Here is a 15,064-nt window from a genome sequence, read left to right on the forward strand (position 1 = left end):
CATATTGAAGACCTCAGTACTTTTAAACTAATAACACTTTCACAGCATCTACTGCCTTTAACACAAGGCGTGTGTACTCAAGCCTTTTCACAGAGTTAATTCTTTGTTAATGCTTTTTTCAACTTGCTGTCAAACAATACCACCATTTATTGACTTGAATAAAGGCATGGCATGTTCCTAAAATTATGTAAACGAAGTCTGACAGAAGCACAGTGGTGAGAAGCCACTGTTTTGTTTATGTCTGGTTTGTATTTCCTAGAGGAGAAAATGCAAATGCATCTTCATAGGAATTTATAGCATTTTTAAGCTTACAAGACAGCTGTTAGTTTGTAATACAGCACTGGACGGAGGACACAGGATTCTTTTTTAGAGGATCATCAATGCAAAGCAAAATGAACATAATCCTTCATTTGGCTGGTAAGTCATGTTACTAATATTAAACACAAATGTTCATTTATGAATGTCTGCCTGATGAGCGCTTTTGGGATTATGCAAAATGAGCAAAACTCTTCTTGTTGCACTTTGAGGTACTTGAATTGGAGTGTCCAGTTGTGGTCTTTTCCCAATCCTGTCTATCTCTCTTTCCCTTTTTATCAATCCTCTAAACGGACCTGTCAGAATAAAACACATTAAAAAAAAGATAATAAAAGAGAGAATGATGGATTGTTATTATGTTAATTAATTGACACGTGTAGCAAAATGACTCAAGGCTGAATTTAAAGAAAGACTTTTTATTAATTGTTTTGTTCTCCACAAACTTTCCAGTATAACTTTTACTGCACTGTATAAATATTGTGTTGTATTGTATACAAATATTCTAAAACTATTAGGGGGTGTGACGAGACACTTATCCCACGATTAGATATTATTATTTAGTAGTGGTTCTGACAAAAGGTTAATTGCTTAAGTCTTTTAATAAATATCTATTCGTTTGAACAAAAAAATTATTAATAGATAAATAAATGAAAGAAGGAAATTAATTAATAATTAATTCATTTAATTCATAAAAATCTGTTTCTCAATTAAAATCTTTTGAATGAATGATTCAATGACAAACACTTTTTTAAATGGACAGTTGTCGAAAATTGCGTTACAATACATGTGTTAAGATACTTTTGTTTTGATCGCTACTATACAGAAAATAAGTGTTATACCCAAACTACAAACTTTTATATCAGTATTTCTGTTATCTAAATGTCTGTAAAGATGTGTGGTTGAAAATATTCATTGTGTTGCTCTTTCTGGGTCAGCTGCAGCATGAATGATTTATTAACATGGGCAGTGACAAAACACACTTCTCACGCTCCACTGACACTCGCGATGTGAAACAGTTATAACAGACATAGCTGAATCGTTGTCATTCAGAAATAAGATCGCGTGGGTGTTTCAGTTGAGATCGCCATTTTTAAACAATTAACCATGCAGCTCTAATGTAAGCACTGCAATTTTTTTGCAAAGATCTCGCAAGATCTCGTCAAATTCCTAAAAACTACTATGGAAAATAATTGTTAATAGACAGAAAGTTCCTGTAATTTAAACAGGGAAAAACTGTAAAAACTTTAACCAAACATTTAAAATGTAACCAGTTACTTTACAGTAAAAATAACATTTTGATGTATAATTTTTGTGTTTGCATGAATTACTCTGTGCACTTTCGGTATATTAGTAAATACTCCAGCTTGTGGAAAAGCTACTTGTGATGAACTTTGATTTGGTTTTAGATTTTCTTGTTCGTAAATTACAGTTGTATACGGTAAAGTTTACTGCTTTTACAGTTTTGTAAATGTGTTTACAGTTTTTTTTTTTGCCAAAAAGATTTTCTAAAAACTATGGATTTTATATATATATATATATATATATATATATATATATATATATATATATATATATATATATATATATATAGTCTCAAGGACATACAGTGATGTAGAAGTGATTATACAGTAACAGATGGATTTATCTTTCTAGTGCTGCAGCTGATGATAATCATAAGTAATGTAATGATCACCAAGTCTCAAGGACAGTGGTACTGCGCTCCTTCGGGGAACACAAGCAACTGCACAAATTCTAACAGTTATGTGAACTGTCTTGGACAAAATGTCTCCTGCAAGGCCTATTCCTGCGCTCCTCAGAGTCCCGGCTGCTCCTGCATGGTCGGATCCTACAACTGTACCAGCGACTGCAGCTATTCAGCTTCTCTAGAAGTCTGTAGTTTCACTGCAGATACTCGGCACTGCCTGAATGGTGTGTACAGCACTGACTCCATCAGTTGCCCTTGTGTTTCATATGCTGTTTTTATTCACATGCATCCTCATGATTTATTAAATTCTTTCCTTCTAGAAATGATGAATACTCAAAACAACTTGCAAGTGGTATGTAGGAATGAGTTTCTTTTGTTAATCTATAAATGTTAAACAAATATTATTAAAAACTTATGATTTTTCTTTCTTTTTTATTATTATTAATTATATTTTTTTTTTTGTGCAGGCAACTGCAGAAAGCATAGTGAATTTTGTTGACCAGATTGCAAATATGACAGGTCTGATGTCTACAGCAGTAAGTAATGTTTCCAGCCTTTGGTCAGTGTGGGTCATTCTCATTCTCATACTCAAAAAACAACAACAGCAACTATAGAGTTTACTTTTTTCTCTCATAAAAGTTTATATTTCTCTCAAAATACAAATAATTTTAAAATGAAACTATTTTACACAAACTGTACCACTGATGTCAAAATTTATGACAGAACACACTGATGAACGATACTTAATCTATTAACATAAAAAAACAACAACAACAAAAAAACAACATTTTCAATATGTTGGAAAATCCTCATATGCACATTTAAACAGCCCTTTAACAGCCCTTCTTATCCTTAATTTTGACCTTGTAACTGCTTTACTGCATTTTTTAATTCCTTTTGTATTTTTTTTACCAAAATACAAGATTTTAACATTAATGTAAGCAGTGTTAAAAAAAGAATAAAATTAATAAATAATAATAATAATAATAATAATAATAATAATAATAATAATAATAATAATAATAATTCTAAAGTCATTCCTCCTAAAATGATTATATTATTGCTTATTTGGATTTTTCAGACCACAATTATTAGACCCTGCACTAATGGTTAACCCTGGTAATCATCATCATCATCATCATCTTCAGCAATAAATAAGGGGGTTTTCAGGCACATAATATTTTTTTAAGTAATAAACTTCCTTTATGTTATAAAAATATTCATTTTATAAGTTCTTTTTTTCTGTCTTTTTATACATGTTTCTTTACAAGTGGCAGTTTGTTGTTGTATTTTGGGAGTGACCTATATGTTTGATGTTACTATTTTTCTATAGAAATAATTTGCATTCTACAGAAGTATCTCTTTTGGTATTTGATTAGGCGGCAGAAAACTATTTGAAGGTTGTTGATGACACCCAGGTAAAGCTTTCAGATTTGGTCAAAGATGAAGATAAAAGTAAACTGGTGTCATATGGAAACAGTTATATAAATGCCTTTGAGATCCTGGTGTCTGCACTGGTGACGCCAACAGAAACTCACAACTTGCTGAACATTTGTCTCAATAATACAGGTAAGAGGCACTGTTTGTATTTGTGTTTATGACATGTTCTGGGATGAGTCACACTGTGTTAGTCATAGTCAAATAAGTTCTTCTCGAGAAGTTTTTGGTTTTTCATTTAAAAAAAAAATGTTTTTCTTTCATAAGCAACTTTCCAAAAGTAAATTTTGCCGGAATGCTGTAGAACACCATTTTTGGCTCCCTAAAAAAAAAAACTTTAATCGAGCATTGGGTCTCATTCACTAAACATGCATACGAACAAATTTGTGCATGAAACCTGCATATGAACATTTTCACAAACAAATTATGATTAATTTTTTTTAAATTTGTTGAAAAATGAAAAGTCCTTTTTTTTTTTTTATTGTGAGCCAAAATCATCACAATTAAAAGTGCCAAATACTTAAACTACTTCAGTCTTTGTGCATTTAATTTATTTAATACACACGTTCACACGTTTTACAATTTGAACTTTTCAAATTTATTGAGAAGCACCTGTATATTTGGACATTGACACAATTGTAATAATTTTGGCTCTGTAATAATGTAATAAGATGAATTATTTATTGATAATCTAGTGTTTTCTGAGTCAGTGTCGCAAAGATGAAGTTGATCCTGACTTGCCATCTCCTCACTGGACTCGCCTTTAGAGAGAAATGCATCTTTACAGATTTTATAATGAAAGATATTTTGTTTTCCTTTTTAATTATTTAATTTTAGAGTAGTAAATTAAAGCTTTTTATAGATATATTTATCAAGTTTGTGAAGCAAGGAAACCTATTAGCTGAGTTTCAGTTCATTTTTGTGAAGTGCTTTTGTTCAAGACCGAGACTTCAGAAAGCGCATCTTGTTTGTTTTCTTTATTTTATAAAAGCACAATGTTTTGTTGATAGTGTGTGTACTAGTGTTGTCACGGTACCAAAATTTCAGTATTAGGTAACAATACCAGTGAAAATCCACGCTTCTCTGTAACAATTTTGCTACCAAAGCAAAAAAACTAAAATATTCTAATAATAATAATAATAATAATAAATAATAAATAATAATAATTATAATAATTTTATCACAAAAAATAAAACCATTATCATTCTTTATACTTATTTACAATTATGTTTAAAGATTTTCTACAAGTAATATAATTATGAAAAACAGTAAACAAGTTTCACCAAAAAAAATGTTTTTTTTGATAAATAAAGGGGATTTGCTATTAAAAAATGTTAACATGGAAGAATTATTGTGTGATTTATTTATATAAATAAAGTTTTATTATTTTTTTCAACAGTAGTAGCAGTATCACATACATTCTACTAAATAATAGTAACATTTCTAGCACAATACCTTTATGTAAAATTTAACTTTTATTTTGACGGGCTACTTTTTTTTTTGACACTGGTTTTACTCAGATGAAACGGTAAAAAGCTTGCGAAGTGACTCTGAACAGTTCTGGTGATGTTGTTGATGTATTTATGTCCTCATTGAGACAGCAGATGCTGAAATTACTTCAAGTCACTCGCTTCAGTCTATGTAGTAAACAAACCCGCACGTCTCTGCCATTCATTCATTCACACAAAGACGCGCAGAACATGCAGGATTCATTTTGCAACCAACTTTTGTGGCTTAACATTTAAAGATAATGGTCCATACAGAGATTTGATTTGATTAATTTATGCTAACTTTGACAAAAAAATGACTGTCCAAATTAAAATGTAAGTTTCATTTTCATGACTGGATTTTGAGATTCTTTGCAGAAATCATAGCGCTGTGTGCGTCAAGAACCGGGTTGAGCGGGTTCTCGGTACCACCGTTACTTAAAGAAACCTGGTACCGTCACATTTTCATTTTTTTAGTACCGACTTGGTACCGAAGTAGGTTTTTTGACAACACTAGTGTGTACACACCCAGCTAGAATTTGTTTGTTCTAAAAATAGTCCAAGATCATTACCTTGGATTGTTCTAACAATGTTTTAAGCAGGTCGTTTTATTTTTGTTCCCAGAACATTCTCTAAAAACACTCAAAAAATATTTATTAATAACATTATTAGAACATTATTCCTTAACATTCTAATTAAGATTCAAGCAGAGGTTTACATGTTGATGTCTTTGACAAAAAAATGACTGTCCAAATTAAAATGTAAGTTTCATTTTCATGACTGGATTTTGAGATTCTTTGCAGAAATCATAGCGCTGTGTGCGTCAAGAACCGGGTTGAGCGGGTTCTCGGTACCACCGTTACTTAAAGAAACCTGGTACCGTCACATTTTCATTTTTTTAGTACCGACTTGGTACCGAAGTAGGTTTTTTGACAACACTAGTGTGTACACACCCAGCTAGAATTTGTTTGTTCTAAAAATGGTCCAAGATCATTACCTTGGATTGTTCTAACAATGTTTTAAGCAGGTCGTTTTATTTTTGTTCCCAGAACATTCTCTAAAAACACTCAAAAAATATTTATTAATAACATTATTAGAACATTATTCCTTAACATTCTAATTAAGATTCAAGCAGAGGTTTACATGTTGATGTCTGTTTAAAAGTAATTTTTTGGTTTGATGTCACCATAACGGTGGAAAGTGTTGGCCTTAGTTGGCCAATTTGACACTTGCCTTGTCAGAGCTGTTTTTTAGCTGCTGTAATGTTCATTATGGTAAAAAAGGCACGAGAACATGGTTTGACGACAGTGCTTGTTTGCTGATGCTTAAGACATCATCACATATGTGGTCTCGTTACCTGGCTTCACCCAAGCTAATGTATGGTATTAATTAAACTTTTAAAGTAGATAATTTCAATAAATTTAGTGGTTCATGAATGATGTAAAAAAAGAACAGGCAAAAATGCATTGGATAAAACTCTGCATTTATTAGAATACATTAAAAAAAATGAAAATATTTTTTCTAAATGCAATCCTGTTGGCCCTGCAATTTGGCGCCAGGTGTGACGCAAGGGTGTTTTGGTTGTTTCAGCTTGACGCAGTTGTCACTTTTACTTTCTGTGCCAAGTTGTTTAAATAGCAAATGCATTTGCGCCCATGTGTGTGCCTATGGGTGTGCTGGTCTGAGAATGAGGTGTGTTCAGGTGCTTTGTTGGTGATTTTTCTTCTTTTCCAAATTACACAAGAACTGACTTGCTTTACAATGCGGAATTTTTTTGGGGTGAATTATCCAATTAAGTAGGTTTCCCATTTACTTTAGAAGACCTGGCAAACTATTTAACAAATCTGTCTGAGATTGATATGTTATCTAAGAAGATTTGAGAAAAAACAAGCAGACACGTTATTTGTAAAACAAGAATTTTTTTTTGTTTACTAAAATCCTTCTAATATATCACTTGCCTAAAGATTTTGAACATATATATTTATATATAATACATCCATACAGGAAAACTGTGGCAATGAGAATTAAAAACGTCCCATTTCTATTTGTTTCTCTTAGAAGTGAGAGTTCTTGCAGTTGGTCCAAAGGCATCTGAAAAAATAATTCCTTCAGTCAGTACGGAAAAGGCTGTTATGGAGATTAACATTTTTGAAATTGCAAAGAGCAGCCCTTCAGGTGTGTGGAAAGCATGGATCTTTCTTGAGTGCATATGAAAATACACACACAAGCATTGGCTTTTTGAGAATTTCAGCTTGCTGTTGTGAATGCCCAATTTTATTTTATTTTTGTCTGAATGACATTAGTTACGTTGTGAAACGATGTAAGTTTTTCACTAGCTTTTGTCTCATGTTGGTCTGTAACTCAGGATCAGCTGCTGTGACTTTCATGAGCTACACAATGATGGAGAACCTACTGAAGCCAGACTTCTTCAACACATCAAATGACACGATTAAAACCATGATGTCCACTGTGATCTCAGCTACTCTTCCCAAAACCAACTACACTAAACTCACCAAACCAGTCAACTTCACCCTCAAACACATCAGAGTGAGATACTGAAAAGTGTTTTTCACCAAACTAAGAAATAATGATCATCTGAAAACATCTGAACACATTTAATGTTCTAATATTTCTTGCATCGTTGTTCTTCTTTTTTCAGGAGTTTGATCACAGTGGTTCTCTGTCCTGTGTGTACTGGAATATCAGCGAGTGGATTGTAGATGGATGTGCTGTTTTAGAGACCAACAGCAGCTACACTGTGTGTTCCTGTGTTCATCTGTCCACATTTGCTCTCATCATGCAAACCAGAGGGCCACAAAAGGTACGAGATCATTTATAGAGGGGATGTCCTGAGCTGATCTCAAGGATCAGAATTGGGGCAGATTAAGCATTTTTTCCAGAGGTGGATACTCCAGGGGTCAAAAAGTAAAAGTCCTGCCACATTTTTGCTCCACCCATGAACTCAGCAGCTGATTTCACCAGAGGAGGAAACAAGTCATTCCTTCCAAGTAGGGCTGGGCGATATATCTAACGATATGATCATGCGCATCTAATCAGTAAAGCTGCTTCCGTGATCACCGCTAAAATCTCCATCACCTGCTTATAATTGGAGTGGCATTTAATAGACAGCAGAGGTGGGACTTTCAAGTCACAAGCAAGTCTTCAAGTCATATCCAAATCCTCAAAGGGTTAACGTTAATGAGATAATTAAGTGACTAATTAAATGATGATTGTGCATTAATGATGAACTTCTGCTGTTAACAATCAACATCACTGAAGTAAAGAGAAACACAAGAACTACAACTGAATTTAGCCACAGCCTTCAAATGAAAAAAAAAAAAAAAAAACACTATGTCACCATAATTGTGGTCAGGGTTTGCTTTAGGTAGTCTCTTGACCCTTTTACTAATTCAAAGCAATTTGATTCAAAACAATTGCAATACTGTTTTAGCAACAAACATGTATGCATTGCTGAATCAAACCTTGTAGTGACATATGATCTTGTGCTTTTTCTGCTTATAACTCATGTTGACTTGGACATCATGAGATAGTCTTCTTTGGATTGTTGATTGACTTTCAGCTTTTACCAGAGTTGGGACTTTCAATTCACAAGCAAGTCTTCAAGTCATATCCCAAGTCCTCAAAGGGTTAAAGTTAATGACATAATTAAGTGACTAATTAAATGATGATTGTTAATGATGAACACCTGCTGTACTTGAGAATTACAGAGGATCAGATGTTGATGTTTTATTGGTTAAAGTGATGCAACCATAATGGAGATCAGCGTTTGCTTTAGTGGGGCTCTTGACCCTTGACTGTCATGTTAGATCTCTTTATGTAGCATTGCATGAGGTGCTGTAAAGCAGAGAGAAGAAATTAATCTGTATGTGATAGGTGGTCAGATTACAATCAAATTAACATTAGCTCTATTTAAGTATAGCATAATCAACCCAGTAAAACTACACTATGGAAAACAAATTAAAGTGAATTTTAAATCCATTAAGTCCACAAAATTTGAAAAACTATACTCTGTAGACACACACAGACATCAAGAACCAGCATATGACTCTCAACAGTGGTGACAATCAACAAAATGTTGCATGCTGGGTAAAAACTCCCGTCATGCACTGCAGTATGAAAAATTGTCACCACTGTTGAGGATCGTGTGATAAGTGTGTTTGTCTAAAAACCTGAACTGATTGTCTCCTTTTGTGTTTTTCAACATTGAAGCATTATGATTATTTTTACTTCAGTTCAGTAATAGCTGAGTGTCAGTCTACTATCCAAAGATAAACACAATTTCATAATGTACAGTCATCATGAGTTACAAGCAGAAAAAGCATAAGATCATCTGTTACAGCAAGGTTCGACTCAACAATGCATACATGTTTGTTGCGAAAACAATATTGCAATTGTTTTGAATCAAATTGGTTTGAATTAGTAAAAGGGTCAAGACACTACTTAAAGCAAACCTTGACCACAATTATGGTGACATAGTGTTTTCTTTTCTTTTACTTTTTTTTCAGTTGAAGGCTGTGGCTAAATTCAGTTGTAGTTCTTGTGTTTCTCTTTACTTCAGTGATGTTGATTGTTAACAGCAGATGTTCATCACTAATGCACAATCATAATTTAATTAGTCACTTAATTATCTCTTTAGCTTTAACCCTTTGAGGACTTGAATATGACTTGAAGACTTGCTTGTGACTTGAAAGTCCCACCTCTGATAGACGGAGCCGTAGATCGCTGACAAGCCACGCCATATCGCGTTCATTATCGCCTGCGGTAATGAACGCGATATGGCGTGGCTTGTCAGCGATCTACGGCTCTGTCTATTAAATGCCACTCCAATTATAAGCAGGTGATGAAGATTTTAGCGGTGATCACGGAAGCAGCTTTACTGATTAGATGCGCATGATCATATCGTTCGATATATCGCCCAGCCCTACTTCCAAGTCACAAACTAGTCTCAACTCAAATCCCAAGTCCTCAAAGAGTTAAAGTCAATGAGATAATTAAGAGACTAATTAAATGATTATTGTGCATTGGTGATGAACACCTGCTGTTATTGTGCGTTACAGAGGATCAGATGATGATGTTTTATTGGTTAAAATTATGCCACCATCATGGAGATCAGTGTTTGCTTCAGTTGGGCTCTTGACCTTTGGTTTCTTATGTTAGATATTTCTCTGTAAAAGTACATGTGCTGTTATAAAACAGTGCGATCAGTGCTGTGCAGAAAACCGCTACTAGCTGGTTTTACATGATGAAGTAATTATTAGGCATTAGCCTGTTTATTTCCAAAACAATTTTATGTATTCATTATTAACAAATGTTCAGTTTTTAAATAACCTACCTTGTGGAACCGTTGGTTTAATCACTATAATGAATACATTTCCTAATGTATGTAATAAATATACATTTTTGAAATATTTTCCTAATAAGACGCACAGACATCATGACCCAGCATATGAATCTCAACAATGGTGACAACCAACAAAACGCTTCAAGCTGAAGTGCATGCTGGGTAACACCATAGTAAAAACTCCCATCATGCACTGTAGCATGGATAATTTTTGTAACCACTGTGAGGATCATATGATAATTGCTCATGTCTAAAATCCCGAGCCTGTACAATTTCTCCCCCCAATATTTAAGCATTACAATAATATTTGTTTAATAGGACTTTTGTTGTAGTTAAGTAATTGCTGAACATAATTTAACAAACCAAAGAGAGACACCTTCATGAATTTAATTAAAATGTTTTAGATGAAAAAAGGGCAATTCAATTTTCTACTTCAAGCTTTTAATTCAGCAATGTGTTAATGTTTACTACGTAACACAACCGCAAGTGTTTAAAAGCAAATTACTTTGAATTATTAAAAGGGTCAAGAGCCCAACTAAAGCAAACACTGATCTCCATGATGGTGGACTCAACACAATTATGGTGACAAAGTTTTTTTTTTTTTTTTCTTCCAGTTGATTTCATCCAAGGCTGTGCTTAAAGTCAATTGTAGTTCTTGTGTTTCTCTTTTCTTCAGTGATGTTGATTGTTAACAGCAGGTGTTCATCACTAATGCAGAATTATCATTTAATTAGTAACTTAATTATCTCATTGACTTTAACTCTTTGAGGACTTGGGATTTGAGTTGAGACTTGTTTGTGACTTGAAAGGAATGACTTGATTCCTCCTCTGGTGAAATCAGCTGCTGGGTTCATGGGTGGAATAAACATATGGCAGGACTTTTACTTTCTGACCCCTGGACTCTCCACCTCTGATTTTTTCACTAATCAGTATTGGCTCTCCTAAACCTGATCATTATTTTATCCCAGTAGGTGGCAGTATGTGCCAGTAGATTTCCCAACCGCCATTAAAAGCAAAAGCAGAAAAAAAAAATTGTGTTTGGGATTCCGTGTTCAGTGTATTTTTTTTTACATCAGCAGTCCCATATTCCAACAATGTCTTAATACAGTATGTGCAGATGGTGAGCGTGATTTCAAGTAAAACAAAATCACCAAGCAATGTTACATTGTTTCCAAATTCTAGGAATATAGAAGTATCAGATCTGGAATCAGTATCGGCAGATAAATCAATATTCAGTGACATTGAATCGGGACACAAAAAAATCCCTAATTTACATTACTAATTTATAGTGAATACCGAAGAACAGCTGAGATTTAGCACTCAAGTTCTTTGACATGTTTTCACAGAGTGACCCACCGCTGGAGCTGTTGAATTTGGTGTGTGTGATCGTGGGACTGGTGTTCTTCACTTTAGCCCTGTTGACCTTTGCCCTTTGTCAGTGGAGCCCTGGAGTGAATAATGTGGCTCGAATCAACATCTGCATCAGTCTTCTGCTGGCTCACCTTCTGCTCCTGCTCACACAGAAGTTCCTGAATCTCATACGGCCTCAGCAGGTGAGAATGATGAAGAAGCCCTACAGCTCAACACAGCATCACTGAGAATCATCATAACCCTCTCTCATGATCTCCAGGTGCTGTGTGCCGTGATCTCAGGCCTTCTGCACTTCCTCTTTCTCTCCGGCTTTGTGTGGATGTTCATTGAAGCTGTGCTGCTCTTCATCTGTGTGAAGAACCTATCACAGATCAGCTCCAAGAAGAGGGAGGTGCTTAGCAGTGGATTCCTGTGTGTGATTGGATATGTGGTTGCTCTGGTTGTGGTGTGTGTGTCTGTCGGTCTGGTTCCTGAAGGCTACGGCAGCGAACAGTGAGTTGCTATTGTTTTGAAGGTCATTTGTATAGAAGGGTTTAAATTGCCCAGGACAGTTTTCTGCTCTCTGATAATATATATATATATATATATATATATATATATATAAACATCTGAAATGGCATTTTTAATTATTTGTTTTCCTCTGAACAGCTGCTGGATTAAAATTGATCAAGGTTTTATCTGGAGTTTTCTGGGTCCTGTTTGTGTCATACTTGCAGTAAGTTCTGAATATAAACATTTTCACATGGGCTGTTGAAGCCAAAACATTAATTTAATATTTTTTTTTTCTTTATCCACAGTTAAACATGATTCTCTTCATCAATATCATCATCACTCTAAACTCAACTCTTAAAAAACTGAATGCTGAGGTTTCACAGATGAAACAAACGAAGTAACAAACAATATGATCAAATCACTATATTAATAAAGAACATAATAGTCAAAGAAGACACATCTCTCTTTCTCTGTTTCTCTGCAGGGTTTTGGTGTTTAAAACTCTGGGTCAGTGTGTGGTTCTTGGTTGCCCCTGGATTCTGGGTTTCTTCATTAATGGCAGTGAGGTGCTGGAGATCATCTTCCTGATCTTGAACTCCCAGCAGGGAACCTTCATCTTCCTGATCTACTGTGTCCTCAATAACGAGGTCAGACTTTTTTTCCATCCTTCTCTGTAAATAAACGAATCAATCTCCAGTGACAGTACAGTAGTTTCTTTCCTGTTTATTATAAACAAAACTTTGAGTTTCAGAGGTTAAATTGATATCATGAACCCACCTAGAAACTTTTAATGTTCTAGGAACATTTTCAGCGGCTGGTTTTATTTTAGTTCCCAGAATGTTCTGCTAAAAGTTAGGATAACATTTTCTAAAAATATTCAAAAAATGTCTATTGATAACATTGTTACAACATTATTCTCTAACATTCTAATAAAGCTTCCCATCACACTAGATGTGGACTGACATTGCTCAGAAGTCAAATGTTGGTTGAAAGTGAAAACCCAACCTCTGTTTGGTGTCAAACTCAAGCGTAAATAACTCCAAAAACAGTATTACCAACTGCACTTATTATAAACAAGATTTATTTCTGTCATAAATGTAAAAAGGTTCTTATTGAGATTAACAGAGGTGTTGGTGGTTTATTGAAAATAATAGTTTAGTTTGACGTCACCATTATGGTGATCAGTACTTAGGCAGTATGACTCTTTTCAGTGTTACAATTCATTTAACTGCTGTAATTATATTTCTTACAGCAAAAGCAATTAGAGTAAAATGTCATCAGGTGATGCTGGTTATTTGCTGATATTAAAACTTTCCTCAAGTAGTGATCTGATAGACTGGTTTTATCTGGGGCTGAATCTATACTATTAGTTTAAAATTAGTGATTATAGCAGATGCATTGCATAAGATCTTACAAATTTATATCATATTTTGTCTGTTATTTTTAAATTTCACTGTCAATGTACCAGAGAATGCTTAGACACAGTTGCTTTATTAAATAATATGTAACTAACACAATACATTAGATTGGGTGAAAACAGGTATCCAAACCACATATGTGATGATGTATTAATCATTAGCAAGCAGCCAGTGTTGTCTAACCACACGTTCTCTTGCTGTTTTTGCCACAACAAAGATTATAGCAGTTAAAGCACAACACGGGTCAAGGGTCAAATTGTAAACTAAACTAAAACCAACACTTATAACCAGTACGGTGACCAATCCAAACTATTACTTTTAAACAGACATCAACATCTAAACAACTGCTTAAATCTTAATTAGAATGTTAGGGGATAATGTTCTAATAATGTTATAAATATACATTTTAGAACGTTTTTAGAGAACGTTATTCTATCTTTTGAGAGAACGTTCTGGGAACAAAAATAAAATTACCCGCTAAAAACATTGTTAGAAAAATCCATGGGAACGTTTTTAGAACATTTTTAGAACAAAAGAAAAATTCTAGCTTGGAAGTCACTCAGCTCCTCTCGTCTCATTCTTGTTCAGGTCAGGCAGCAGTACAGGAAGTTCTTCAGATGTCTTTGCGGTGGACACAAAAAACTCTGAGGACTACCGCATCATGTTTAGGCATTAAAAGTAATGCTGAAATGCCATTAACAGGTGATGTAATTCTTACAGTAAAATCCATGTTTAAGATGTTTACTGTAGTTTCAGCTCCTTCCTGTAAATACTTTTGATATTACAGTCCTAAATACTATTAATGCTGAACATTTAAATCCTTTTTAAACACAATCTTCTTCTTGGTGGTGAGAGAAAATATTTTTTACAGAGAATCCACAAAATGTTCTACTAAATGCTGGCCAATTATAAAAACCATGATGAAATATGTTTCATATGCCATAAAGTAAAAATACAGCATATTTTCAGAATGGAGTGTCACAGGTTTTACATGTGTATCTTTGTAAATAAACTTTTCAAATAAAGGAACAGCTGATGTGTCAAATTTAAAGTGAATCTGTATTGTCATATGGCTTATATTTTTGCATTAAAACACATGAATGATGATTGAAATTTGCTTTCACTCAGATTATATATATATATATATATATATATATATATATATATATATATATATATATATATATATAGGTACGAAGTTTTGTCTTTACAAACAGTAATATATAATAACTGTATCTGTGAACAAGACTAAATCTACATATAAGTAGACTGATTCTAATTTGGGAGAAATTTCCTGGTTTGAAATATAAAATAACATATTCTGCAATATAACTGTATTTAAAATGTAACTATCACATGTAGTTTTGGTTTCACTTTCATTTTCATGGACTTCTAGTTTGTTTGTCTTTGTTACCTGTGTCTCATTGGTTGTCATAAATGTTCAGTGATTTCACACACCTGTTCATTACTTGTTCAT

At 33.7% G+C, this 15,064-nt stretch overlaps 3 protein-coding genes across 3 annotated transcripts; all 3 read left to right on the plus strand.

Moving 5' to 3' along the window:
- On the plus strand, positions 1–3,853 carry LOC113074024 (uncharacterized). The gene is made up of 5 exons (XM_026246734.1): positions 1–417; positions 1,969–2,244; positions 2,341–2,372; positions 2,488–2,556; positions 3,400–3,853. Exons 1-5 carry the CDS (start codon positions 381–383, stop codon positions 3,619–3,621), a joined length of 636 nt encoding a protein of 211 aa, XP_026102519.1. The 5' UTR covers positions 1–380; the 3' UTR covers positions 3,622–3,853.
- A 3,135-nt stretch (positions 3,854–6,988) lies between these two features.
- Positions 6,989–12,446, plus strand: LOC113074025 (adhesion G protein-coupled receptor E3-like). Its single transcript, XM_026246735.1, has 6 exons — positions 6,989–7,119; positions 7,310–7,491; positions 7,604–7,765; positions 11,653–11,859; positions 11,937–12,169; positions 12,326–12,446. The coding sequence occupies exons 1-6, from the start codon at positions 7,077–7,079 to the stop codon at positions 12,429–12,431; spliced, it is 933 nt and encodes a 310-aa protein (XP_026102520.1). The 5' UTR covers positions 6,989–7,076; the 3' UTR covers positions 12,432–12,446.
- A 34-nt stretch (positions 12,447–12,480) lies between these two features.
- LOC113074026 (adhesion G protein-coupled receptor E3-like) lies at positions 12,481–14,436 on the plus strand. Its single transcript, XM_026246736.1, has 3 exons — positions 12,481–12,566; positions 12,654–12,816; positions 14,176–14,436. Exons 1-3 carry the CDS (start codon positions 12,481–12,483, stop codon positions 14,233–14,235), a joined length of 309 nt encoding a protein of 102 aa, XP_026102521.1. The 3' UTR covers positions 14,236–14,436.
- The last annotated feature ends 628 nt before the right edge of the window (positions 14,437–15,064 follow it).

The sequence above is a fragment of the Carassius auratus genome, unplaced genomic scaffold (assembly GCF_003368295.1).
Source record: "Carassius auratus strain Wakin unplaced genomic scaffold, ASM336829v1 scaf_tig00013464, whole genome shotgun sequence".
Classification (NCBI taxonomy): Eukaryota; Metazoa; Chordata; class Actinopteri; order Cypriniformes; family Cyprinidae; genus Carassius; species Carassius auratus.